The 27,245-nt window shown below is 40.9% G+C and overlaps 1 protein-coding gene across 5 annotated transcripts in view; it reads left to right on the forward strand.

The window, feature by feature from the left end:
• Positions 1 to 22,556, forward strand: part of macrod2 (mono-ADP ribosylhydrolase 2) — a 397,243-nt gene extending 374,687 nt beyond the window's left edge. Inside the window, exons 12-18 of one of the 5 annotated variants that reach the window (XM_051427541.1) lie at positions 3,816 to 3,854; positions 4,276 to 4,320; positions 5,661 to 5,813; positions 6,527 to 6,592; positions 18,617 to 18,655; positions 19,217 to 19,285; positions 21,198 to 22,556. In XM_051427541.1, coding sequence (XP_051283501.1) covers positions 3,816 to 3,854; positions 4,276 to 4,320; positions 5,661 to 5,813; positions 6,527 to 6,592; positions 18,617 to 18,655; positions 19,217 to 19,285; positions 21,198 to 21,220 — 434 coding nt within the window. In that variant the 3' untranslated portion in view covers positions 21,221 to 22,556. Of the gene's footprint in view, positions 1 to 3,815; positions 3,855 to 4,275; positions 4,321 to 5,660; positions 5,814 to 6,523; positions 6,593 to 18,616; positions 18,656 to 19,213; positions 19,286 to 21,197 lie in introns of all 5 variants that reach the window. The other 4 variants (XM_051427511.1, XM_051427532.1, XM_051427522.1 and 1 more) reach the window with 4 other exon arrangements.
• Positions 22,557 to 27,245: the final 4,689 nt, after the last annotated feature.

The following is a 27,245-nucleotide window of genomic DNA, read 5'->3' on the forward strand; positions in this document are numbered from 1 at the left end:
TAGAGTGTGTCTGTCAATATTTCTCAGTGTGATCCATCACATCCATCACACTCCTCGGGGAGGTATACTCTCCCCAGTCCATGGGTCAGACATGAGGGGCTTTTAGCCACGGCACTGATGAAGAGAAAACATTAAGGCTTTCTCCACTGTTTTTCCATGATAAATACACTGGTTAGTGGACTGGAGGTAATTATAGGGCTGCTCTGTCCCACACACACAAAAAATGCTACATTTACAGTTGTTTTGTCACCACACGCTAAAAATGCTTTTTTAGCCTCGGTGGAGTGAAGGAAGAAAAGCAAACAATAAACACAAACATCCAACTGTGAAAAGTAGCACATGACCAGTGGTACAACTAACCATCAGACAACATCAAAACACATCTCACATTATATTGCATGTTACTGTGCATGATGGTTTTCGGGAATGGGAATTCACAATTATTATCTCTTATCATGTTTCTTGTGATCATTTCCAAGCACTTAATGTCTCATAGATTTCTATTGAATGTCCTACTTTCATAAGACTTTTGAATGATTAAGTGCCATGTAAATAATACATAATAAAAAAATAATTATAACTAATTATATTTACTTTAACACCAAAACAACAGGGGAGCTATTCAGATTTGATAAGCAGTATTTCAACTCTTCTTCAAAAGAAAACCAACACACGATCCCTCGTCGACTACAAATAACCCCTGAAGTGTATTTGCAAAAAAGGGTCACAGATTAACTTGGTGTGTGTGTGTGTGTGTGTGTGTGTGTGTGTGTGTGTGTGTGTGTGTGTGTGTGTGTGTGTGTGTGTGTGTGTGTGTGTGTGTGTGTGTGTGTGTGTGTGTGTGTTTGAGATGAGCTTTGTCGTGATGTAATCCACATGAAACAGCGTGCAGATGCTGCGAGCTATAGAAAGAAAAAAGAGACAGAGTGGGAAAAGGGTGGGATGAGAGACTGAGGCGAAGGCTGGCACAGAGGTCCAGGGCAGAGTATAGCCTCTCTAAAGCACACCTGACTTGGCAAGTAGCCCCACAGTGTCTATTATTTGATATCAGATTGGTATTAGTGAGATTAGTGGATGTCACAGGGCAGAGTAAAATGTGAACATTGAGCGAGAAATCAATGCCTGGCTGGGTCTGTTTGCCTGGCATGCTTGAGTATTCTGGGAAAGACCCGAAGTAGAGAGGGGGAGATGGTGAGAGATGGCACCGAGCACGGATGGACACGCAGATTAATAACACGATGTGTGGACGGACTGTAAGCCTCTCCATGGGATGCCATCTTTTACACCGTGGCACCCCGTCAACTATCGCTTGCAGACACACACACACACATGCAAAAAGGTCTTTGAAGGATTGTGATTTGCATGACTGTTGGTCATCTCGGAGCCCTTTGCCTTTACACATGTCTCATACATTTTTTAAACCCTCCCCTTTTTTTTTTTTTTTTTCTTTAAGTCTTTTTTGCCCTTTGCTCCAGTTGGCTTTAATGGAAGCAATAACAGACAGGGATGGGGAAGGAGATCGAGCGTTAACTCTTCACATTTCTGTTTATTCCTGAATATGAGATGCTGCTTTTACTTCCTAGAAAATACAGTCTGTAGTTGATGTTAACGGTCATGCAACTAGGACACACAGGGAAGGTTGCATATCAGCATCTGAATTGTTCATGTCCTTGTGATACTGTACCCCTGAATCTGATGTTGACATAAATAAATAATTTGTGTGTGTGTGTGTGGGTGTGAGTGACATTTTATTGTAAAAAAAACAACAACAGTACTTCGTTGTTGCTCATTCAACACAAGTGCAGGAGAGTGCCTGAAATTGCCCCTAAGTCACTATATTTCTGAAAGTGGAATTCATGAGAGTATTGACTCTAAAAGTCTTAAGGTGTGGACTTTGGCTAGAGCCTTTCTGTGTGAAGTATGTCAGACCCTGATTCATAGTGAAGACAGTTTAGCACAGCGAGTATTGGGCAGGAAAGCTGTGACAATGCTGCCACCTGCTGTTTAGAGCACATGAGTGAGCAGTCTGATGGAGGTGCTGGTTGGGTTTTTACTTTGTGGAGAGACAGTGTTGTAATTGAACTGAACTTGGAGCCATTATAAATCACATCTGCCCTACATAGAATCTTTTGTTGTCTAGTTTGTGTGTGTGTGTGTGTGTGTGTGTGTGTGTGTGTGTGTGTGTGTGTGTTTATCCACATCCACAATCAGTCCCTTAGCATCCTTTATCACAAATTGAATACTGTTCCATTCAATAAGCCAAATACGAATGATCAAATAACAGGGAGGAAATTACATTCAGCCTTTTGTCGTATCTGATATATTGTTGTTTGGGATCACTTTAGACAGATACAGCTGCCATGCATAATCTTCAAATGCAGAAGAAAGGTTTAGGGTGACCTCATGGCCAGCGAAGCATTCGTCTTAACCTGCTTTTCCCAGTGAAGTATTCTTTTCAGCCCTCTGTCTGTGGCTCCATCTCAAAATGCCAGTCATGATTAATAGAAAGTATTGCCATCTACTGTGTGTCACCAGCATTCTGCGTGATGGACAGAGGCACTTGAGACAAACATGCAGCACTGGTAGAACTGGCCTTTTCCCCATTTAATAGAGGCTGGCATTTTTATTGTTCTGAGTGCAGGGCAAAATTGCATAGATATGAAAAAATGGTTTCTCTCTACAGCTTGTTAAAAAAGCAATTATAGAAGCTGCACAATAGCCATTGTAGAGCATGTTCTCTTATTGGTGTCATGGCTTTCATTTACTCAATTTGTCCCAAATGTCATTGGTTTATGTGTGTGTCTGTGTGTGCATGAGAATGTGTGAGAGCGAGAAAAGGGGTAAGGAGGGTGGGGGTGACAGATATGATTCAGGGATTAAAGATATTTTGTGACACTGCTAAAATCTACCTATTGTGCATATAAAAGTTTGCCTATGGCTATGTAGAGTAGGTGGGTGGATGCTCTCATGACACTAAATTTGAGGTCTATATTTACAGCATGATGTAGAGTGCATGATGATCATTCTCCAGTGATATATGTAAGCAGAAGCCTCCCCTCCAATAGGTTTTTTTTCCTGGATCTCTCTGGAAATATGAAACCTGAAATTAAACACACTTAGTATCGTGTTTAGTATCGTGTTTCATAGTATCTATATATGTGTATATATATATATGTATCACTCTACATAATTACAACCTCTCAGAGAAGCTAGCAATGCTGTAGACTCTTAGTCTGGTTCTATAAGTACCTAATGTGCAGTAATGAGAAGGTTATTTTTTAAATGTAATAGGTTACAGATTACTAGTTACCCTGTTAGAAAAATGTCTGTCTAATGACTTAATCAAAGTAATGTACCTTATTACATTTGATTGCTCCTCAAACTAATGTTTTAAACTGGGTAATAAAGCTGCAAACATAAAAACATACATTTAAACCAGGTAGTATAAACCTCACAACTGTACATAATACTGATTGCTTAGAGCAATGTGCATTGATTTGGAAGACAAGAGGCAGTGCAAAGTCAAATAAGAGAACCCAATGCTCAAAATTGTTATTGGTAAGTTTCCTTACCAATAACCTAGAACATAATACAAAAAAAACCCCATATCAACCCTCTATGTAAAAACAGGAGCTAGACAGGAAGTTGCCATTTTAAAATGGGATGCCAGCTCTCACAAGATGAATCCTTTGTCCAGAGATGAACAGTTTGTGATCATTAGCATGACTGGTAGCTTTGTTTTTCGAAATGAACGACTGACATTATTCCCACTGATGCATGTGTTTGGCTGATGATTCCTTTCCCTCTCTTTTCAGGTAAAGAGGAAACAGGTGATGAAGAAGAGGGTGACAATGGTAATGTAGCTCTACGGACCATTAACACATGTTCTGAGCCCCTCGGCTCTACCAGTGCTTCTTGATGTCATTTGTCATCAAAAACTGAATTTTCTATTCGCTCCAATTCAGTCTTTCCATCCTGTGTGCCACCACTCGAACAAAAAAAGTTCTCTTATCACAGAAGCTTGGAACAAAGGAATCCCTCAATTATGTATGGCTTTAGAAGTGACATTCTTTTTCCCTTCTTTTTTGTCACTTAATTTATGCATGTCTTTGTGGTTCCATTGCTCTCATACTGCAGTACAAAGACAAAGCTACGCAAAGAGATGGAATGAAAAGGCTGTTTGAGGTGATATCGAAAGCCAAGTCAATTCAACTCCAGGCTGTAGCACTGAACTCAAATGTTTTCCACCCTTTTGAATCCGTCTTCTGTTTGTAGGTGCTGCGGGAACTGAAGATGTGGAGATGGCGAGTCAAAACCAAGGTATAGTACAGTTACAAGTCAAGGATCCAACATGTACAGGGTTGTAATTACATGTTGTTGTCAGAGTGCAAGAAGGAGTGTACATCTTATCTGACACCTATATCTAGGAGGAGATGGGAATTGTACGAGCTGACCAACATGCAGCTCATTGCTCTGGTTTTCACTCCAGCTCTGTTTGATTAAAGATCCAACCTGATCAGTCTTGTTAGCAGCAGAGGAATAACTAGTATACAAAGCTCTAAATGCATCTGTACAGGCAGAATGAACAGACCCCGAAACTCTGATGTGTTTTGTTGTACTGACAGCAAGAGCCGTAAGTGAATTGAGGGTGTGTGTGTGTGTGTGTGTGTGTGTGTGTGTGTGTGTGTGTGTGTGTGTGTGTGTGTGTGTGTGTGTGTGTTACAAAGGGGCAGCCATTAACTTTGAGCTAGAACCATTTCTCTTTCTCCAAATATCCTCTGTGCTGCTGGTATATAATTAAGATTGTGCATTTGCATACTGGCAGCGAGCAGCGCCTCGCCTCTCTTCTGTTTTTGTTTTATTCAAATCCCATCCCATTGACAAAGATTTGACAGATAGAGCCTCTCTGAACATGAATTGTGTAGATATTCTATGAGAGAGTTATAGCAAATTCAGCCCTGGGACTCAATCCAGGACCTGAGATATGTAATTACTTTCTCATGAGACACAAACAGAGAGGTAGGAGCTAGGAGGAGTAACGATATATAGTTTAAAACAACACCTCCTGGATAATTCAGCCAAAAATGCAGCGGTTGCATCACTCTTGTAAATGTGCTTGTGTGTGTGTGTGTATTCAGAGACCACAGATCAATATGTTGTTCAATTATGTGGTCTAAAATATAACCTTTGTGCACAGGCCTTTATTAGCATGTTTATTTACCACAAGTACTTTACCACATTTAGCTTTGTATTATTCTTACACTAAACACACACATTTAGTTTTTTACCTACTGATACTGGACATAGCAGACACTAGCAATCTAGGGACTGAAGCTTTATGTCCTGAACACAAGTACTGTAAATCAACTCTTTTACAAATCTACATTTAAACTAGCTTATGTAGCCTAAAGCAACCACTTTTTCTTCAAAAATGTGTTTTTATTTCTTTCCTGTCAACCTCCGCCCGCGTCTTTCTAACTGGAAAGAGCAACCTGTTGAAGTGTAAATGTTTCAGAGAGATTTCTGTCAGCAATAACGACGTATGAGCTTGTTTTCTGCTGTGTGTTCCAGGATTTAACATGAAGGCTTTGACTCCCTATGCCTGAATTAGTCCTTCAAAACATACTTCTTTTTATATTTCATTGTTTGTGTGATTCCAGATGAAAATCCAGGAAGTGAGGAGCCGAATCAAGAAAAGGTTAAGGATGAAGATGAAAACCAAGAGAAAGATGAGGATATGGGCATCGACAAGGGCAACGACAAAGATGAAGACAAAGGCATAGACAATGATAAAGATAAAGATGAAGACAAAGGTATGTACTTAAGGGGTACAAGCGTTTGTTTTTATTCTTTTACATCAAAAACTTTGAGGTACACAAGTTGTCAGTCACAAATACTTATACCAAACTGAAAAAGGTTGAGGTGATTGTCTGATTTCCTTATAGTAATTTTGTTTTATAGCTGTACGCAGCAAAATGTCCACAGGGCACTGAGGCAAAGAGATATGAATAAGTCAGTTCAATGTATGAAACCCTGATGGCTGACATAATGACAGCATAACAAAATGGAAAACACAGATGTTTACATTTTTGGTTTAGCAGCAGTCTAAAATTACATGGTTGGGAGATGGAACACTGAAAATGTACAATAAGGGTGTTCCACACTCGAGTGTGTTTTTTTTTATTTCTTCCTGACGGTGTTTGAATCTATGTAAATGTTTCTCTCAGCACAGAATAAGCAAAACCAAGCGAAGAGGAGCTAGGGCTCAGATTGTGTGCAGTATTACATACTGTATAGACATAGAATATTCTATAGCAGAGACTCAGCAGCACGTCCACTCTCTAAAGACACCATATTATTAACACATACAGTACGCACATAAACAAAGCTGATCTGTTTGAAGATATGACAGCTCAAACTTCTTTCTGCAGACACGTGGGTGCAATCACCTGTCTACAAAGATGCTGAGGTCGTATTAATGTCTACTGTAACAAACCATAATAACTTTGTTTCCTTTTTCAAGCAGAGGAAGAGAAGCCTGCGGCGAAGACAGAAGATGACGACACAGCAAAGTCCTCTGTGGAAATGGAAGGTAAGATCCGATTTGCTTGGATTTGATATGATTTGATTTGACCTGATTGAAAGCCTGACTGACTGACTTTCTATCAATGTGATGTTCTCATCCAGTATGGTGTATTTGTGTACTTGTGTATTGAATTAGTATGGTCAGCGTTGCTTTTGTTGTCTGCTGTTTGTCGAACTAGTTTTCCCCCAGAATCAATCTCAGCCTATCTGAAATCTGCTGTATCACTCATGTAACATCACTTTGTACAGCAAGTACTAGGCATTGCAGAGAGCCTCAGGTGGAATAACACATTCCTGAAAGCTATGATGGAGGTGCTGAGAACAGCCAATCAAAGCAGATTAAAAAATGAATACTGACTAAAAAGCTATATAGAATAGGCATTATTCTTTCACGGGTGGATTTCGACTGTAAGCTGGTCATTTTAACATCATATAGATGACCAGTGTCAGCTTAAACTACCGATTATTGTCTTGGTTGTTAAAGAGTAACTGAATCCAGACCTCTTGCCCTGACAGCTAATGGTAACAACGTGCTTTTCCCTCGCTGTGTGTAGCAGTGATGTATGTGTGGCTCTACAGTACTACACTACATCACAGCTGGGTGTCACACATAAAACTGTACTGCTGTTTAAGAAGTTATACCTTTTAACCCATAGGTCAGTGTAGCTATGATTTTCCTCCAATCAAAATATAGTGAGTTAATGCATCTTATTTGCACAGCAGCTAGAAAACATGAAAACAGGCACTGTAGTTTGTTTAGAGTCAATTCCACACACACACTCTGCTGCTGTAAATACTCATTAGAGCACCAAATGTGTGTCAATCTGCATCTGAAAATGGTTCCTAACAAATACACTATTTACTCCTGTTTTGAGTAATGTTTGTTAAGAGCTAAAGTTCCCTGATGTTTTGGGAAATTTCTTTTCTTCTTCTATATTTGTGTGACCTGTTTTTAAAGATTTTTATAACGGTTTTCAGTAGGAACAAATTGGCTCGATGCTGAGTGCCACAGACACGGTAGAGAAGTTTAAAAATATTGAGAGACAGACATACACATCGAAATAATTCGCAATATTTCAGACCAAGGAAAAGGCTGTACTTAAATAAATCCCACTTTTAAAGTGTTATACTTTAAATTAAATTGCACCGCACAGCTCTTTACTTACTTTCTCATCTCTCTCTGTTCTAGCCAGGTTGCCATATATTTAGCCTTTATTTGCATGCAGCCACTGCAGTTGAGCTCCTTGATAAGGCCAGCCACGCCTCTACCTTCTGCGTATGTTTTTTCATTGACCACATGGGATAATCTATCTTTATTTATTCCCCATTTTTCTCTGACTGACTGACTGACTGACTGACTAACGCAGGCTAACATTGTTACTGATTAAGGGAATTCTCTGGAGAAGTCGAGGGTTAGATTTGTGAACCCCAGCCACCTCTCTCCCACCACTGCACTAACACAAAGGTCTGAGTCACTCTCTCACCTCCATTTCACTTTCCCTTTGACTGACATTCAATTAATTTAGGGTGAGAGTGAACATTCCAGATAGATCTATTTTAGATGGCCTTCTCCATCCTCCCTGAAAAGCCATTGGAATACGTCCTACAAACACTACAGGCTTTCCATCATTGGAAAGCTTCACTCCAGCCTGTTGATTGTGTCTTGCCTGAGCCCTGCCAGTGTCTGTCACTGTCTTTGGTTACCATGGGCTGTGTGGTGGCACTGTCAAGCAGTAAACAGTGGTGTCATTCCTGATTGCAGGCAGATTGCATTTTGTACAGAGGAGCAGGGCCTTGGACAGAGTGCAGACCCAAACTGTCTCGGATATTGAATCTCACGCAGGCCGACACAGCCCAGCTTATCCATGCATAACCAGCTATTCACAGGACAAGACCAAATGATTCCCGAGCCAATACCCTTTATTAAAAATAATAACTGTAATCAGGCTACGCGCTCGTGGCCATAGAGGTTAAATCTGCTTCATTGAAAGGAGTAATAAATGGCTCATAATGATGGGAGGAATGAGTAATGAATCAAACAATTTGAGGACAGCTGAATATGAGGTTGCTACGCGCACACATACATACACCTTCTTGGGAGTTTGAATGTCAGTGTGCTTTTGCCAGTGTCTTATATTCACAATCAAGCAGTAATTTGAGAGCACAATAATAGAAATGGTGATATATGTTTTGTATTCATCCTTCTCACAAACACAGTTGGCTGATGTTTTGACAGAAACAGGAGCAGAGCTCACTCTGATTGTAGGCAAGATAGAAGATTTTTAAGCTCTGTGGCCATTTCTGAAACAAATTCATGCATTTGGGCAAAATATTACTAATCAAATTGACAAATATCCCAGCAGCCTTATTTACATTTACAATTTCTCCGTGAGGATACACCTATCTTATTTAATAATTAATCTCTGATAAACTGAAATATTTTCCAAGCTTTGTCAAGGTGAGAGAGTCAACCCAGACATGACCATTTTAGAAATGAGCCATCATTGCCAACTTGCTAACAGTTGCCAAAACTAGAGATAAATCTGATGCTCTTAAACACGAGAGCAAGGAAAAGTAATTTAGAAAGAAGAAATCTGCTGCCTCTTGCAGTCTTTCCTCTTTGATCCTACAGTGAAAGCTGTTAGAGTAATGCTTTCTAATTTGTTGTTAGGTCAATTGTTCCGTCGTGTACCCTGATTCATAGGCCTCTGAGCAGTATCTACAGCTCTGTAGCTGACATCTGACTGGGTACACTGCATCTATGGCTGTGGATGCATTTGATTTCAAAACGACCAGTGGGATACTTTCTAGTCCCCTGAATATTACTATAGCAGGAGGTTTGTCTTATTAACGTCATAATGAACAGGTAAAACTGTAAATATTAGATCCCACATTGCAGATAATGTCGCTACAGCATTGTTAAATTCCTTTCTTTGTCTCTGCACATTTATATTCACGTGCTAACAGTTGTCTGCAATGTCTGTTGACACCCTGTTGTTCTCACATAGCTCAATATTGCACATATGGAAGTGTGTATCACAGCTAAGCATCTCAGTCCCAGCTCAGTCACACTAAATAATACAAAGCTAAAGAAAACAGCTTTGTGTTTTAGTCATTCTCACTCCCGTCATCATTATAACTTGTTAATGTAATAATGCGTTCAGTCTACACACATTCCCTTATATTCAATAAGGATGTAGGATACTTCATAGGTCATTTGCTGATGTCTTATCAGTTCATATTACCATGCCATCTGTTGTTTACATTGCAGGGCTGTTCATATTAATATGCAGTTGTGTTTAAGCGTTTTGTGTTGATGTTCTTAGCTTTACAAATGACAGTTTAATGCAATGTTATAATCATACAAGAGCTATAAGATCCAAACAATATGTAACGCATATTGTATTCTGGGGATTTTGTTTAGCTCCCTAGAATGTCTGTATGGAGTACAAATATGTAAGGAAGTAGACAGAGGAGAGATTTTGTATTTTAAATCAGGCTGTATTCTCCACTATATGAATCATATGTATTAGATATCTCCCTGCACAGGCAATGAGATTCTCAGTCTAATATTTGGGATGTTATAAAGCACCCCCCCCAAATTGAATCAGAATCCAGGCAGCCTTTATTTATGAATATTCATAACATACTTTAAAATGGAAATGGAGGCTATATTGTTATTGTGTTTGAAATATCCATCCAGTAAGCCTTGTTCTGGTGACTTGTGAGAGTGGGCACCCGCTTCAGTAAGCTCACAGAACACCCATAAATTAAAATAAGACGGTCTTTGCCTAAAGCTAGGAATAAATAAATCTGAGTTGTGAACAGAAATTGTTTTTCCTTCATGCAGTGTGATTCTCCTACAGGAGTCGATAGCTATTGTCTTAGCTCCAAAGGTAAGATTTAATGGCGGCACAGATTCAATGGCACTGAGTAAACAGAAGCTCATACTTCTTTTCCAATCAAACTTTGAGCAAATTTCACCCCGTAAAACATTTGCATGTAATGCAGATGCACCAACACAAACCTGAATAAGGTTCTGTGCAAGACTATTTTGGGGAAAGTAAAGTCCTATTAAACTGCCAGTCAGTTTAGTAAGTACTTATTATCGACAGCCTTTTTTAATGTGTCCAAAAGACAGTGCTGCTCCTGTATAATTCTGCTCTTGAATATATGCCTGAATATAAAGCACAGACAACCTCGCAATCGAAAAAGGCTGAACCTGAATATATCAATGTTCCTTATATTTTTCTGCCTTTGATAACGCTGGCCTCTGCTCGAGGCTCACTGTGGGATGAAAGCAGCTCCTTGGCTATGGAAGCTATACACAGAATACTTTAGAGGGGTGGTCTCTACCTGAGTGTGGCAGGGTGCAGACAAGATGGGCGAGTAGGAGACGGACTATAATGGCATACTAAAGCCAGGCAGGAGGAATCCTGTGGGAGAGATGTAGAGAAAGAGACCCAGCAGGCCATTGCAACAATCTCAGTTTCAGCACAGCAGAGAGACAAGGCACCGTTACGTCAGCCCAGAGGCTGTTGGAGCTGACATTCCCACTGCTCATCTCTCCTTTGATTTTGCTTTGTTTCCTTTTCTCTCCTTAGATCTGTTGTGTTGTTTTAAAAAAAACATCACAGCAACTCAAGTAAACTTCAGTTCATCCTCATTATCCACAACTTTTCACTCCTTTATGGTTACTTTATTGTCTTGATTTCATGACTTTCTGTCTCCAAATGTTTTTTTTGCCTGTGGTGGCCAGGATGTGTTAAGTATAGATGACTGTGACTGCTTTATTTAGCGCTGTGACTCTGCCACAATTGCTCGCAGCTCACTGTATATGAGGCTCCGAGCAGAAAGCCCAGCTGCATCCACAAGTGCCATATGGTGCCCAAAAAAACCACATGTACTTCATGTACCCACCTCTCTCACTTGTAAGATCCACAAACAATAACAAAATGCATAAAAATGGAGGCGCAGCAAATACCCTTCTAAAAACTGTCATGAGAATTGGTTTTGTTCTCTTGTTTGCAAGTGTTATTTGAGGGATGTTATTGATTTCTGTGTATTTTACTCCCCAGTGGTGCAGCTTGAGTGTAACAGAACAACAAGCTGACACAAATGGCTCCTCTGAAATCCAGCAGACTTGCCATTGGCAATATGAAGGTCCACACAAAACAATCACAACATAGTGACCCTGTGTGGTCGCTCTTTTATTTTAAAGAATCAAGTACAAAGGGTGGAATTTCTGAGTAATCCATTGCAAATCAAAAGAGAGTTTTCCTTCCTCTTTTTAGCAGCTTGAATAATTTATTCCTGAATTCATTGTTATATTCTTCTCAGAATTTGTTGTTGCTGAAGTGCGCTTTGCATTTATGTTTCTTCGTAGTGCAATAGCAAAAAGGATTTGAAGCTTTGCTTAATTGGTTGTTTTGTGCCCTTTTGTCTTGGTCTTTTGTGAACAATGGGATACTGGTGATGTAAATCTAATTCTGGAGAGCAGTGCCGTCTTTCCTGTGGCTAAGAGTTGTCAGCACACAATTAACTTTTGGCATAACATTGTATACTGCAACACTGAGTGGCTCCTCAGGGAGTAAGCTGCCACTGGCTGAAGACATTAGGCTATGCTTGTGTTTTATAGCTTCTCACAGTGACTGTGAAAGTCCAGGAACAGCAGCTACACCAATCACAGCCCTGCTGAGGCATTGTGTGTGAGTGCTGTGAGGAGACTACCCACAGTTTTATCTTTATCCCTATTAATGCAGCTTTTATTGTTGAATTCCATTTGGCTTTGCTCCTCATTCTTAAACTCCATTTGACTCCTTGTTTTGACTTGCTTCGTTAATTTTAGGTCACTGGATATCAAATTGAGCTTGTTTTCCAATGATTTCAATCTGAATAAGTTTCACTTTATAAAATAATTTTGAATACTTTTCTCTCATTCTGTTGATTCCTTGGAGTCTGAGTGGTGTCTGTTCTTTGCCATCATTCCTCAGCACCACACCACCCTCCATCATTATATAGTATATTCCTATTGATGAGGAATGCAGGACTCTGGTCATTTAGCTGGAGATGGAGAATAGACCAACAATGTGCACAATGTCCATTATGTTGGTCACCTCTGGCCCAGAAGCCAGCTTCAAAGAGAGGGGGCCTCATCTAACAGGCTGCGAGGGACACACTTTTTCTGTCCTCCTTTGAAGCTCCTCTTTTGATCAGCTCTCTTATCCTGTCTCCACCCCTCTGTTTGCTTCACAAAAATGGCAAATGAATCAACTCTGAGCAGAGAGAGAATTTGTCATCCAGCGGAGATGCAACAAATGTGTGGTTGAAAAGTCTGGAACACACATCCTTTAAAAACACACACATGCACGTAAAGACACTGTTTGAGTGATGAGTGATCTCTGTATGGGTTGCCTGTCTCCTGGAGGCAGCGAGGAAGATTTGATGGCAGAGCTACTTAAGTTAGAAAACAGTAGAAAACCCCAAGTGAGACACTGACAACAATGGACTTCGAGACTCAACCATGACAGGTGGGATTTTAAGTCTTTAACCCTTTGGATTGCAAATGTCACGGTGCGCTTAATTCACTAGTATTTTTCAGATATTGAGCTGTTTCTCTTATCTCTCCAGGTTCACTCAGAGTACACACAGGGTATGATGATATACAATACAACGTATCAATAGAGCTGCAACTGTTAGGACAGTACACCTAGACAGGAAAGGCAGGGGAGAGAGAGAAAGAGCAGAACAGTTAATTGCAGTCCTAAGTATGATACAATTCAGTACATTATGTCATGCTGTGATTATGCTATCATTATGAAGTGATACATTTGAATAAGTCATCAAAAAACAGCAACCGGCAGTGAAGTAAAAGCATGTAGAAAATTGTCACAACAGTAATATCTGATGCAACATCTTCATTTGCTATAATTATGTCTCTATTAGACCCCAACTACGCAGCTGACACATTTACGTGGTACTTCTGCTGAGGTCTACCAATCAAGCTGCTCTCTTGCTGACCTTTCAGTGATAGACAGCTGCTCTACCAGGGCTCCTGGTTTTCACTGCAGTCTAGACAAGTGCTTTGATTATATTGACGAGTGAGATCCATGATCTCCTTTGGAAAACCTTGAGCTGACCAGAGGAGGCATGTCTTCATAACTGCAAATCAGTCAGCTGGCCTGAGCCGTGACACACAAACATCCAGGCCTTCCTCTAAACATGCTGCTCCTGCGCCCTCCCTGGCATGTCCCATTTTAATGTATCGCAGGGGTTAGCCACGTTACCTCGTGTCAGATTTACCTGTCCCCTGCAAGACTGTCTGTCTGTGCCTTGATATAGAGAACCACAATAGGCATTGAAGACAGGGGTGAGCAGCTCCCTGCAGCCAGCCCGCTAGCAGCGCAGGGAGAGTCTAAAGATTATGTAAAGTAATTCAGCGAGTGATGAGAGAGGAGCAGGCCACCACTGACAGCAGGTTTAGCAGGTATGTAGGTCACACAGGGGGGAGGCCTCTTTTGCATTTTTTCCCTTCCATGTCTATTTTTGTGTTGTCTCCCTCTCTCACTTCTTCGCTTAATCAGTTATTCACTTACTCCTTTCATCTCAGGATATCTCAGTTCTTTTGTCCTCTGACAGAGCACTGAGACTGTCTCACACTACCTTGGACAAAGTGGGGAATAGAAAAAGAGTAAAAAGACAGATCAAGAGTGAGAGACATCGCCAGTGGAGACAACATTTTTACTGACTTTCCTGTTCCTTTCAACCCTTGCTGTGTCTTATCAAAGGTTTTGCCACTGGTCATTTTCCCTTCAGTTTTTGCAACATATGTTGTCAACTGTGCCTCCTCTTTTCTCTTGCCATCTCTCTCAGCCTTCTAATCATCTTCACTTTCTCTGAGTCGTAGCTTAACCCCAAAGCAGATGGTGTCCTGTTCTCTTTTCAGTCATTCAGAGCACTCCGTGTTTTCTCATCTTGTCAAGCATGGCCCAGGCCTGTGTAATGAGCTCGGGCCTTTTCAGTCGGTTGAGAGCACCCTGACCCAACGTGGAGCCTCCCCACCAAGGCCACTACTGCAAGGTTACCCAAACCCCCGCAGGGGAGCACAATGCTACTTAGTGTCCACAACCCCACGGCCTTTTCTTAGGGAGAAGAAAGGCGGAATATTAATGAAGACTCTTGGCTTTTCGGGAGGATAGCAGTAGAGAGGGGCGGTCACAGTGTTTATTGAGCAGGCTTGTTTTCGTCTCCCTAGCCTGCAGGTCACAGCTCAGCACTCTTTAATTGGCTCAGATTGTCAGACAGTGTTCCATCTCATAGCAAAGAAAACTCCGGCTATCAAACGCTGACCCCCCCCCCAACAAAATCCCTTTTTTCCCCCTGTTTTGAGAGTGGCAGCTCATGCAGCTATTTCTACAAGCTTGCATTACAAACTTAACATTAACATATGAAAATGGGCTGCTTTCCACATTTACCAGCTCATTAGTTCTTTTGGTTAGGCACTTGTTGAGGTCCACCCACTCTTGTTTTGCTTGAGCAGAGAGATGTCTTTAATTATCTTTGCAGTAGACATATCAGGCCCAAAGCTATTAGCCCATGCAAAGTTCAATGAGGGGCTCTTTGATACTTGTTTAATATACATGGTCCAATGCAGACGAGGCCCAAGCCCCTCATAGACCACCCAGTTTACATACTGAAATTAATTCTGCTCTCATCTCCTGAAAGGAATGGGAGCTCCTGAATAGATACTGGTATTGACCTTGACATTTTCCTATCTTGCTCTCTCAAGATGAAATGCTATTGAGCAAGCATCAGCCCTCCGCCTGCTCGCCTGCTTCATATAAGCCGCAGAAACCAAAGACCTTTACCAGATATTTGATCAAGTCAAGCAAAATAGAAATACTTTATGCAATCAGTAAAAGTGATTCAGTCAGTAAATGTTTTTCAATTGTGGTGTGTTTAATTTGGGCATACTAAGAGACTACCGGGAAGTAAAAGAATGGTCTCAATGGTTTTCAGTAGCTTTCAGACTGAGATTGTGATGGGTCATCATGTCCATTGTTTGAGTGGGAGCAGCTGGACACCTGTGTGAGCTGGTGGGGATCAAAGCTCCAGGACCTGTTCAGACACAGCAGACCAGCCTGCCACGCCACGGTCTGGGGATCAAATGAATAGAAGAAATGCTCCTGGGGAACTGAACACTGTAGGGCACAGACACTTCCACACCTCCATTGATTTTTATTCTTTCACTGCTCAAGAAAAGAGCGTTGAATAAAAGACAGCGAGATTTCCTGTGGCTGAGGGACGAACAGAACCTCCTGTTCTGCCCAAGGCTCCTGTCTGGAACATTAGGCAGAGATGGTTCCCATGCTGCCGTGTAGGTGACCCACTGGGACTGCCTCCCCTGTGGGCTGACTGAGCTAGAATGACAAGAACATTAAAAGTGGTGTGGAAGCAGAACTGTAGCTGATCGTGACAAACACTCTTTGAGGATGGTGCGAAATAATGAGAAAATGTATCATACAAAGGCTACAACTAATCAAATATCTATTTCATTCAGTTATATGATGCTTTAAAACCCTAACTTGCATTTGATGTCCAGTTCAAACGCGATTCCTATCATGGTTGAATACTGTGGTGCAGTACACTAATGCTGACCAACAAAACGCTAACTACCTCTTGTCTAATAAATGAATGCAAGGTGGGGGGATGTAATTTTCTGCTTGTCTGCATACGGGGGTGACTTATGCCCAACTCTCTTCCTTCCTCTCCCTTTTCTTATGTGTGCAGATGTGAGCACACGCACATTCTCATCTTCCCTCTTGAGCTACAGAGGGGTTTTCTCTGAACCTCTGAAAGGCTGAAGTGACAAGAAAAGTTAAAGTATGGCAAATGTTTTAAATGTTTTTGATCTCCTACGTGACCTGTCTTCAATTGTAAACTAATCATAGTCATAAAACATTTATTACATCATAATAACTAAAAGATGAACCAATTACAGCTCTAATATGTGAGAAAATTCAGATTACATTACCTTTTTATGCCTCATCACCAGGCACCTTTGTTGAGGTTGCCTATCTTCATGGAGAAATATAATGCATGTTTTTGCGTAGGCCAGGAGATACAGAAACGTTATGTTTTAGACCCCCAAAGTAATTTATGCCTTCTTTCTCAAGAGTATACAAATTTTGCTACCATGCATACTGGTAATTAACATACCAAATTGTAGGATGGGACACACCCCTCAGGGTCCCCGATCCCAGCTTTAAGAACCACTGGTGTAAGCTGTCTAGTTTCCTGCCCAGGAAGTCAATTCAGTCTACGGTTTTTCTCTTTTCCTTATCAGCCCTCTGTGGACTGTGCCTCTCCTTCACCAGAACCTTGACAGAGGCCCGTTTTTCTCTCTCTCCCCCCATCTTGTTTATGTGTTTACCACACACACTCACTAAATGATAGCCCCTCTACTGTCAGCACACAGGAGTCGAATTAGAGAGCAAGACAGACCGGCGTTGGTGTTCCCTCCGAGCTGCAGGCAGGCAGGCAGGGGAGACTGCTGCCGCAATCAATTGAAATTCTGAGCTTTTTTGCTTCGTCTTGATCAGTCTTGTATATGAGAGGAAGATGATGCTACCCGACTAGAACCCAGACAGTGTTGTCATTACCTAAGAGAGGAGAAGAAAAGAGCATCTGGAATGAGGCCAGTGCTTCAGTGAGCTCCTGCTGCTGCACACAGGCATGCTACACTAGCTCGTATAAAAAGGCAGACATGATGGAGGCTCTGTTCCAACACGAGTCGCAACATCAGGCACGTTCCACATGTCCTGCCATCAGCTTTAATATCCGTAAAGTGATCGTATGGAAAAGTGTTAATGCGTGGCATATCTTTCATGTGTATGCATAATTTATTTATTATTCATCACTACTGACGACATACGGCTCACGAGCACATGTTACAATGTGTGTGTACATGTTTCAATTTATTCCATTACAGAGAGTGTGTGAATCCGGTGGTAAATCTGCTACAACTACGGATATAAGATTGAAGTTGTAAATAACCAGAATTATCGTTTAAAGAGTTTTGTGTGAAAGAACATAATGTTATTTCACCCCCTGGACAGTTCCACGCCTCAGATCAAAAAATAAAAAAAATGCTTCATCCTTCCTGCTTTCAAACAGTCCTCGAGTCCCAGTGGTGTATCAGAGAGGAGAATTTTATTCCAAAATGTTGCAACAGATTAAATCATTTTTATGTTGGAGAAACAGTGTAATGCATGTTCTTAATAGATGGCAGCCTACAGGTCTAAATCCAAAGCAAAGGTAGTGCCCAAGCTGTCTACGTGCTTCACCGTGTAGCCAAACCTGCAATTACAACTAAGGAACCTGTGTTTCTGTTAAACTGGGGATTAAATGACCTTGACAGCAGACTTGTTAGTGTAAACATACAGAACACTGAAACCACTTTGGATTCTACACACTCTTCTATCTCAGCACTTGTATTTGTCTACATCACCGCCGGTCTGCCTGGGGAGAGCGGTTATTTTTATGGTGTGCTTTGTTTGGATGATTGTTGTTGCAAAGGGGGAAGCGGCAAGGTTTGCTAAGGGAGTGACGAAGAAGGAGTTTTGTGACTACAGATGTAACAGGGAGGATAGAGGGGGAGAGGGTAAGGAGGGGAGGGTCTCTGGTTGCCTTACAGGGATGGCAGTCAGTAATTAATTTTGCATGCATCTCTCTCCCTTCTCGCATTTGTTTTAGTAGTTTTTCAAGTATAACTCTTTAGGAAGGCACTGAATTTCCAGGCATGAGAGATTTTTAAACATCAGGACAAATGTAAATGTGAGGCCACGAGTGTGAAGTTGCTCTTATATTCCTGGACTGGTTTGCAGATGATCTACTTTTTCTGAGCAGAATAATCTTGCCCAAATGACTACTTCTACTAATGCCTAACCCTCTTATTAACTGCATCTGCATGCATGAATTGACATTAAAGATGAGTAACATGTATATACCTTTCGTGTGCTTCACATTACAGATGTCTCTGCGATCAACAACACTGGCACCAGCAATGGAGGTGAGTAAAGATCATGTTTTTCCCCATGAACTACCCACTCTGGACACTGTGACGCATCACTGACATCCTGCCACTTAACAGAAACCTCCCTGCTGTCTGCTGCCCACACCCCTTCCTCCATTTCTTGCTTCCCTGCTACACATGGGTGGATATTTCTGTCAACATACCTGCCTGCATTCATAAAATATCACAGTGAATATTAGCATTCCCATTACATCTTGTATGCAATTCAAGTTCAGCAGGAGCTCCAGCCTGCATCAGAAGTCGGTGCTGTAATTTAGAATTTTGTTGAGGTTTAAATAACACTACGATATGTAACTGGGGATTTTCACATCCAGTTAAGTCCTGCTGTCGGAAAAGTTTTAGCTACAATGTATGTATGAACTCAGTCAGCTTGATTCACAAGCTTGGCAGGGCAGAGAGATTGTTACGGTGAAATGGATGCTTTTCTGCACAGGATGAGGGGCAACAGATTGCTTGGTTATCATAGCCTCTCCTCATACTTCTCCTCTCTTTGCCTCTCTATTCTTTTCATTTCTCTCCCCTACTCTTGTCTAGAAGAGATGAAAGATCTTGTCAAGAGCTCCGAAGAACCTGATTCAATTCTAACCGACAGCATTCAGTCCAAAGGTAAGAGCGTGAGAGAAGCACTCACACTGGCTTACTGGCGCATCCTTATCTCGCACACGTCTCTATTTATAAGCGGATTCTTATTAGTGGCCACAGCTGCTGAATTAAAATTCGCTTCTTTCGGAGAATCCTCAGCTCTGTGCAGCCGAGTGTTACCCAGCCTCACCCTCCTTGTCTCCTCCCGTCTGTCTCCATCTCCTCTTCTCTGTAGGGGCAGGCAGTTTGTATGTGCTCCTCCAGGGCCAAATGCATTTGCAAATCCTTTCTACACATTTCAGGTTTGCAGCTATGACCCTGATATTTAGGTATAAACGTGTCAGCACGTCTTTGGAGATTGAGTATGATGAATTACCTGCAAACTCCACTATCAGACATTTAATAAATCAAGTGTGCAGTGCATATTATTTTAACATGCAGCCAACACAGACTGTAGGGGCAATAATCATGCCAATAAATCATATTTGATAAGGATACCACACTGTTGTTATTCTCGGGTCCCCATTGAGATTTAGGGTAATAAATGTAATTTGAATGTAGACATCTGCGAAGAGTGCTGTGAATTTCTGTGTCCGCATTTGTTCTGTGTGTGGCTCTATAGAGTTGTTGAGCCAAAGAATGGGATTCAGATTTGGGCATCGAGCACTTTCCAGGTAGAAAAAATTCATTAAGCAACTGTTGTGAACAGATTGTCAGGGTTGAATAAATAGGACAGGCTAGCAGCATATGAAATAACTTGGCAGAGACAAACGGGTTGGTGTAGAAAGGATAGAGCTTAAACAATGCCAGACAAAGCGCCAGAGAAGAAAAAGCTCATTGTCGAACAAGTGTGTGGATCAGGGTCGGCTGGTGTATAAGGGAACTGGGTAGCACATAGTGTGCAGTTAAAATTAGTACATTATCAAAACATGTGACACTGGGCAGTGACTACAGACTGCCAGAGCAAGATATCTTGCTTTGGACCAATTATCAACTCAATAGACTAATAGGCATGAAATTTATCAAAGATATCCCTTGTCCCCAGAGAATGTCTCCTAATGATCTTGGGTGACCCCCCTGACCTTTGGTACCCCTATCAATAACTGTCAATAACAAAGTATCCTGAAAACCAATCACTGGAGTTTCATGAAATCTGCAGTAGATATTCATTGTCTTCAGAGGGATGAATGCTGATACCGTTAGCGACCCCCCTGAATGTTGTTGCTGTTGCCAGCATCACACAAATATTTCCACTTCTGCACTAGAACCAATGCAGGCAGAAAAGGACAACATTACATATTTCCTAGTCTATTTACAGATTGCTATGAAGTATCTTGACCATATTCATGTCCTCAATGAGAACAAATCCCTTTTGATTTTAATGGGTTTTCTCTAAAGCCAACATTAGGATAAACTACATTTTACCAATGCTCTGAGAATAGCAAGGTCATTAATTGTTTTCTAGGACTACAACTAACAATTTATGTAAAATATCAGACAAAATGGACATCAAACTTTCCAAAATCCCAAGGTGGAGGGTGGAGTCAAAACATTTGCCCTTATGCCCAAAGATATTCAGTATACCAATACATACGACTAATAAAAGCAGCAAATCCTCACGATTGAGAAGCTGGAACTAGAGAATATTTTGCAGTTTAGCTTGAAAACTTAAACTTAAAATGAATCCACAACTATTTTGATGATTGGTTAATTGTTTCTGCTGATGAACTTATCGTTTTTGTTTCCTTCAGCTCTTTCATCTTATAGCGTGCAGTTATAATTTCTCCAGTCTCCTCTGCTGAATTCAGATAAATATACAGCATGAGAACCAGCAGTAAACAGTAATGTTAAAAAGGCACAGTGTTTAGTACCAAATGTGAGAAGCAGTAATTCAGCCATGCAAACAATTCAGACTGTGAATTTGTTTTCCATCCAGACACTGTTGAGAAGAAAGAATGACCAGCTGAGGGACGGACAATCAACCTCATCTGACAGCCAGCAAACTGTGCGAAGCCAACCACACTGGTGTCAGACTGGCCCATGTCAGTATGGGCTCTGACACTGGCCCAGGACAACCAGTAACTCACAAGATGCTCACATACCCAACTTTATTTAGCCTTTTCCCTCTTTGTTAAGAAACTACTCATCCCTGAAGTATGTATGTACTGTATGTAAATGTATGTATGTACAAAACCTTACTATAGGACTTGAACATATCAACCAGAAAAGATGAGCCATACCTCACTGTGTGTTAGAGTCATACATCATTTAGTCAGCTGGGTGCGATGAGATAAACCAGGTTCAACTCTCTTTATTTGATCTATACCCACTGTGAGAGCGTGGTGAAGCTGTCAGAGGACAACAGCCACAACTCCTACATGTTGACACTCCAGGCTGGGTGATGCTTAACATCTGCCATCCTTTCTGTTCTAACAACTCAAATACCGCCGCCACAGTCATGATGACATTCAACTGTGGACTTACCTGACAACACCCTGCATTTGTAGGCCTCTTCGGAGTGCAACACACTGACACCTGCCATGCCTCCTCACACACCTCTGCAGCTCGAGCGCCATTGTTTAGTCAAATCAGCAAATACCTTGATTTACACCACAGTTAGTAGGGCGGTGTGTCACTCCCCAGCCTTTTATCTATGAACATCGCTGATTGTGTCTGATCTCCGCCACTGCTGTAACTGCAGCTCAACTCGTAATACCTGGAAACTGATCATCAATGCCCATGCACACTAAAGAGGATGTGAGTGTCTTTTAACAAATCAATTAGTTCTTTCCCCCCGTTTTTCTTTGCTGTTTCCAGTGCATGCCAGAAAATTGCTTTGAATTTCACCAACAGGAATTACAGTCCTCTTCGCTTCCGCTTTCATCTCCTTACCAGATTGTCTCTAATTGTATTGAAGGAATCTGCCTTATTTCATATCAAACTACAAAATCACAATCACAGACCTAAGGAGGTGGTCAAAGTATGAATTCTTGGTTGTGCATTGCTTGCAGATGATTTGTAATTTTGAGTACATCATGTAATGGCTAATACCTGTTGTTAATCGTTCTTGTTTTCTCCTCAGTTCATTTAAAAAAAAAAAAAAAAAAAAAAAAAGGTTTTGGTTTATTTTTAAATGTTGGTATGATTCATTAATTACTTTCAGTGGTGCCATACTAAGGATCAGATGAATTACAGTCCTATGAAATGATGCCTTCATACTTTGATGTTTGCTTTGCTAAACTATAACAGAAACAACTAATAAAGATTAAGGTGGAAGCCATGTCTCATCTTTTAATGTACCTTGTCATGAGTCTTGTTTTTTCCTCTGTCTTGACAGTAGTTTCCCTGGCTGTGCCCGATGGTTTGTGACACAGAACCATCTGGGAAGTCACTGGAAGATGTTTGGAAAAGGGAAGGAACTTTAGTACTTGGCAGGTGATTGGATGAACCATCTGTTTATTAAGAGTGAACTGCAACCAAAGTCAAGTCAAACTCTTATCGAAGAACGAAAGCATATTTTCCATTGAGAGAAGCATTCAGTGCAGATCTTTCCTATTCTTTCAATAAATACTTGCTAGTGCTGATATAACTGATGGTAGCAGCATCTATGCTAATCTCTTTAACAACCACCATTGTTGTTTTTGAGCAGTCTATTCACAGTCATTTTTCTCACACGCCCAGTGTTAAACGCTGCCCATAACTGCCAGAAGTTCCTCAAAGGATGCTAGTTGGTCCAAACCACTGTGGTTCTGGCAAAAGCACATGGCTTGAAGTAGAACCCTGCATGGCCAAAAAACTCTAGCCCCGGTCCGGCCCTGGCATGATGAAGTTGGCAAATTTTCCACCTGAGCCCAACACCAATTAAGCTCTCTCTGATGCATACTATGGGCACAATGAAAGGAGACCTAAGCCCAGTCAATAAAAAAAAAAAAATGTCCCGAGCCCAGTTCAGATAGATTCAGTCTGGTTCCAACAGGCTTACAGACCTCTACCTTTTAAGCCTCACAAGATCTATTCTCACGTGATCTTATGATTCTGTCAAGTCCAGTTTCGTTACAATATATAGCTTATATTTTATTTCATTCTACATGCAGCCGGTGCAGTTTCCCCACAGTTCATACGTGTAAAATTGAACAACTGTAACAGAGCGATCAGTCGTGTCTCTGGGACAGAAACAATTAGTCTATTCCTGTGATCTCTTTCTCGCTGCCTCTCTGGTCCTCAGGCTCTCTCCCGTTTCAAATGAGGAGAGTTATCTGGCTGACCCTCTCACCCCAGAGCCCTCCCTCCTTCTGAGAAACTCACTAATGGCCAGAGACCTCACGAGGAGTTTGTTATCAGACTCAGCAGTTCTCTAGAGCAGAACTTCTCCATCAATTACATCTCTTATCTATAAACAAAATGTTATTTTAGCAACTTTTCAAATCAGAGCTGGCAAAGCTTTAGGTGTTTATAATTCTTAAGCTCACCCTTCATGAGTTGGACTGTCATATGTTACAAAACTACTGTACATATTTAAACAATTAGCCATTAAAGCTGTAGCTGTGTGTAATCGGTGTGCCAAATTATACAATGAACGATGCTGGAAGATATTGCTATTGCGCAATTTAGGCGAGAACAAGTATTTAGAGAAGTATTTTTCAATCTCCTTCAGTGTCCGAGGCCTGAAACCAACAGCATTCACTGCCCTCCGTTACCTCCTGCCATCCACCTTGCTTCATTCTATTGTTCATGCCAGAGCTTAGGATCCAAATATCAAACGTTTTCTTTTGTCAATTTGATCCACCATTACCTCCAGTTCATATTCCGTAAAATTGCGCTTCTTCTTCTTCTTCATTTGCTTTTTGATGCTTCCGTCATTTCTCCTCAAAACGTATCTAAATGCTGATGCTTCATCTGCAAATCAGGCAATTGGGGGTGTGTTTCAAGCCATTTATAGTAAATCATGGGAATGGTCAGAAGGCTTGTGCAGGTGCGCACAATTTCAGGATGATTGAGATGTATGAGGGGGAAAAACACCTGGGAACAGACATAGGTGAGGTTTCACAAATCTGATGGAAAAGACTGTGTACACACAAAACAGGGAACATACATACACAGATTTCTACATCTAAATAAACACAGACTTTTATGCATCTGGCTAAGTCAACAATATGTATGTAGGCTGTGATTCCAGCCTCGTTGCAACTACAGAACAACCATAAGGACACAAACTAGCATGTTCCTATACCGAACACAAACGGCTACTCTCACATTGCACTAGTTTACCGTTTGCTAACATTTTCGGCCAGCTATTTTTATAGAATTATTTCTTGTGCTTGTACGTGTGATATCAAAATCCTGATTCCTGTTAGAGGAACACGATTAGAGTGTACCACTCACTGTATGCTTTTATTTCTCGACAGTCACTCCCAAATTATATTTGTTATGTACTCGTAATGTGTGTTCCTGCCTTCACTTTTAAGATGCCAGAGTTACAATTTCTACTCACAAGCTTTTGTCTGAGCCTGCTCTAGGGCCATAAACTTAAGTGTTATTTCATACTTTTTTGATGTAGCGTGCAATTTGATACGGATTCGAATATTGAAATTGGGTTGCGGTTTCTGTCAAAATTAATATTATGACCAGTTGTGGTTATATGTTTTGTGTCTTAACCATAAGGCTATTTCATAACACTACAAATTCAGTCCAACACAAACAAAAGAAAGAAAAACAATTCTGAACATTTTCCTGTTCATCACAATGCAGGAAAAATAGCAACAAGTATCCTGCTTTTTCTTCAGAGAAGGGTCAATCAAATACGGTAACATGGTGTTTTAAACATTCAAGAGAGTTGTTTATTATTGTTTCAAAAAGAAAAATATATTTTTGGATAACATAATGGCAAAAAAGCATCAACAACAGGTTTCTCATCTGTTACTGTGAAAAGCCAATGAAAAACAAGTTTCACATTGCTTTAGCAGCTACCATGTTTACGTTCCATTAACTTGTCGCACGGCAAGCGGATGTCAGGAGTGATTGTCCCTGGAACGGAGACGGTTTAAATTTTAATGACTTCATTTAAATGTTGCATGTCATAGCGGAGGGTTCCCTGAACTTCAGCAGTAGGTAATGTCAAGGGAAACGGCTTCATCACACAGGCCTGATGCTACACACCAGCTCCTTGGCATACAAAACACTTCAGGGCTAAAATAACAAACCCCGTATTCCACTAAAACAGCCTGCCGTCCTAGTTTACACCTAATAATGTTGGATTTCTGTCTTACATCAGAGTTGTGAGGCTGAAATTGTTCACTGACATCGTTAACAGCACTGCAAAAAACATCTCACCAGCACTGTATCTGTGTCTACACATTCAAATAAACCGTGAACGCATGATAGAGTATTTATGCATGTGACAGTAGTGCTGATTGACCTGTGAAGTTGCCATGTTTTTGTCAGTTCCTATCTGACAGGTCTTATCAAACGGCTGTGGGCTGATATGATGTGATGGGCTCCGTTTATTCCATTTTCCAGATGAAAGCTCTGCGGACCTCTTCTTATACAAACACGCATTACCATGTTCTCTCTCCTTTATTCAGCTTTCCCACTACTCTCCTGATGCCAACTCCTCCCATTTTCTTCCACCCTCCCGCCACACTGCAGCGACCCGGCGCCACACTGGCTGTTAACACAGCACAAACAAATTGGAAGGAAATAATTCCAGCTCTAAAGCTTTAAATCCCAGCACTAGATAAGCTGTTTTTATCTGAAGTACAGTGTTTGTCCTTCATGAAAATTCATCGCCCCCACAAGAGGCAAAGGCAACACTATAGGTGAACTAAGCCGAGATAAACACTCTAATTGGGATGAAAATTGACGCCATTCATTATGGATGCCTGTCTTCAAAGGCAGCGAGAGCCACTGAAATGTTGAAAGGAAATTGACTCGCAGCATTGCTAGTTTGCTTTGAACAAGTGAGAATACGTCGATTAAACTCCACCAGCACAAGACGGTTATGCAGATTACATTTGTTGTCTGACTAAAAAAGCACGTTTGTCTCATGCTGATGGCCCCTCATGACAAGAGAACAGAAGAGAACGAGGATTAATAAACTAATTCTATCTCTCTCGCTCTCTGTTGTTGCTCTAATTATCAACTTGATAATGTGCTTATTCAGGTAATAGGGAAGATTCTCGCTGTTATTGTAGCTAGAGTACAGATAAGGCCTGGCTGAAACTGTTTAGTGTTAACATTCAGTATGAAGTTATCCATTCCAGGTGAAAGTCTGCTTTTTTTAAATCATTTTCTGCTATTTTTTAATCACTGAGCAGTAAATTAGGGTTCAGGGCAGCAGTTCTGTTGCTTTTTCCCCATCACCTTGCCCAGAATAACAACTTAGTGATAATTCACAAGAGTAACATCCACACCTGAATTCATTTCACTGCTGTGTGCAGAACAAAACACAGCTTGCTTCAGTGTAAAATAAGAAATTTCAATGGGTTATGAAACTAATGTGTGTGCAGTGGCTGTGTAGCAGTAAACTTATTTTGCTGCTTTATGGGTTGAACTGCTTAACACCAAGACTGATAAAGAGCAGCCGGGACCAATATAAGGTCCTGTATTTAATTTAATTGGAGACCTATCAACAATATGTGTTGATAAACCTCAGTTAAATTGGCAACATTAGCTCTGAATTGTCCCCATTATCCACTAGGTCAAAGTTTTTATGCTGGTGAACAAGCCTCCATTTGGATTACATCTAAATAAATGCATGCAGTGTGCTTGTGTGCAAAATCCCCTTTTTGGGAGAGATAAATTAAAACAAGTTATTTAAATGATTGCATCTCTTTATAGAACGCTAACAAACTGAGTGCAGGAGGGAAAAGAATGAGGATTCAACGTATTGCTCCCCTTGTTAATGAATTTACTTCAGAAGTCATTAAAAATGTTCTGTTTCCGTTTTTCCAACAGGAAGAAAACCCACACAGAAAGGCTAATGAAA

This window comes from Dicentrarchus labrax, unplaced genomic scaffold, assembly GCF_905237075.1.
Source record: "Dicentrarchus labrax unplaced genomic scaffold, dlabrax2021, whole genome shotgun sequence".
Lineage (NCBI taxonomy): Eukaryota > Metazoa > Chordata > Actinopteri > Moronidae > Dicentrarchus > Dicentrarchus labrax.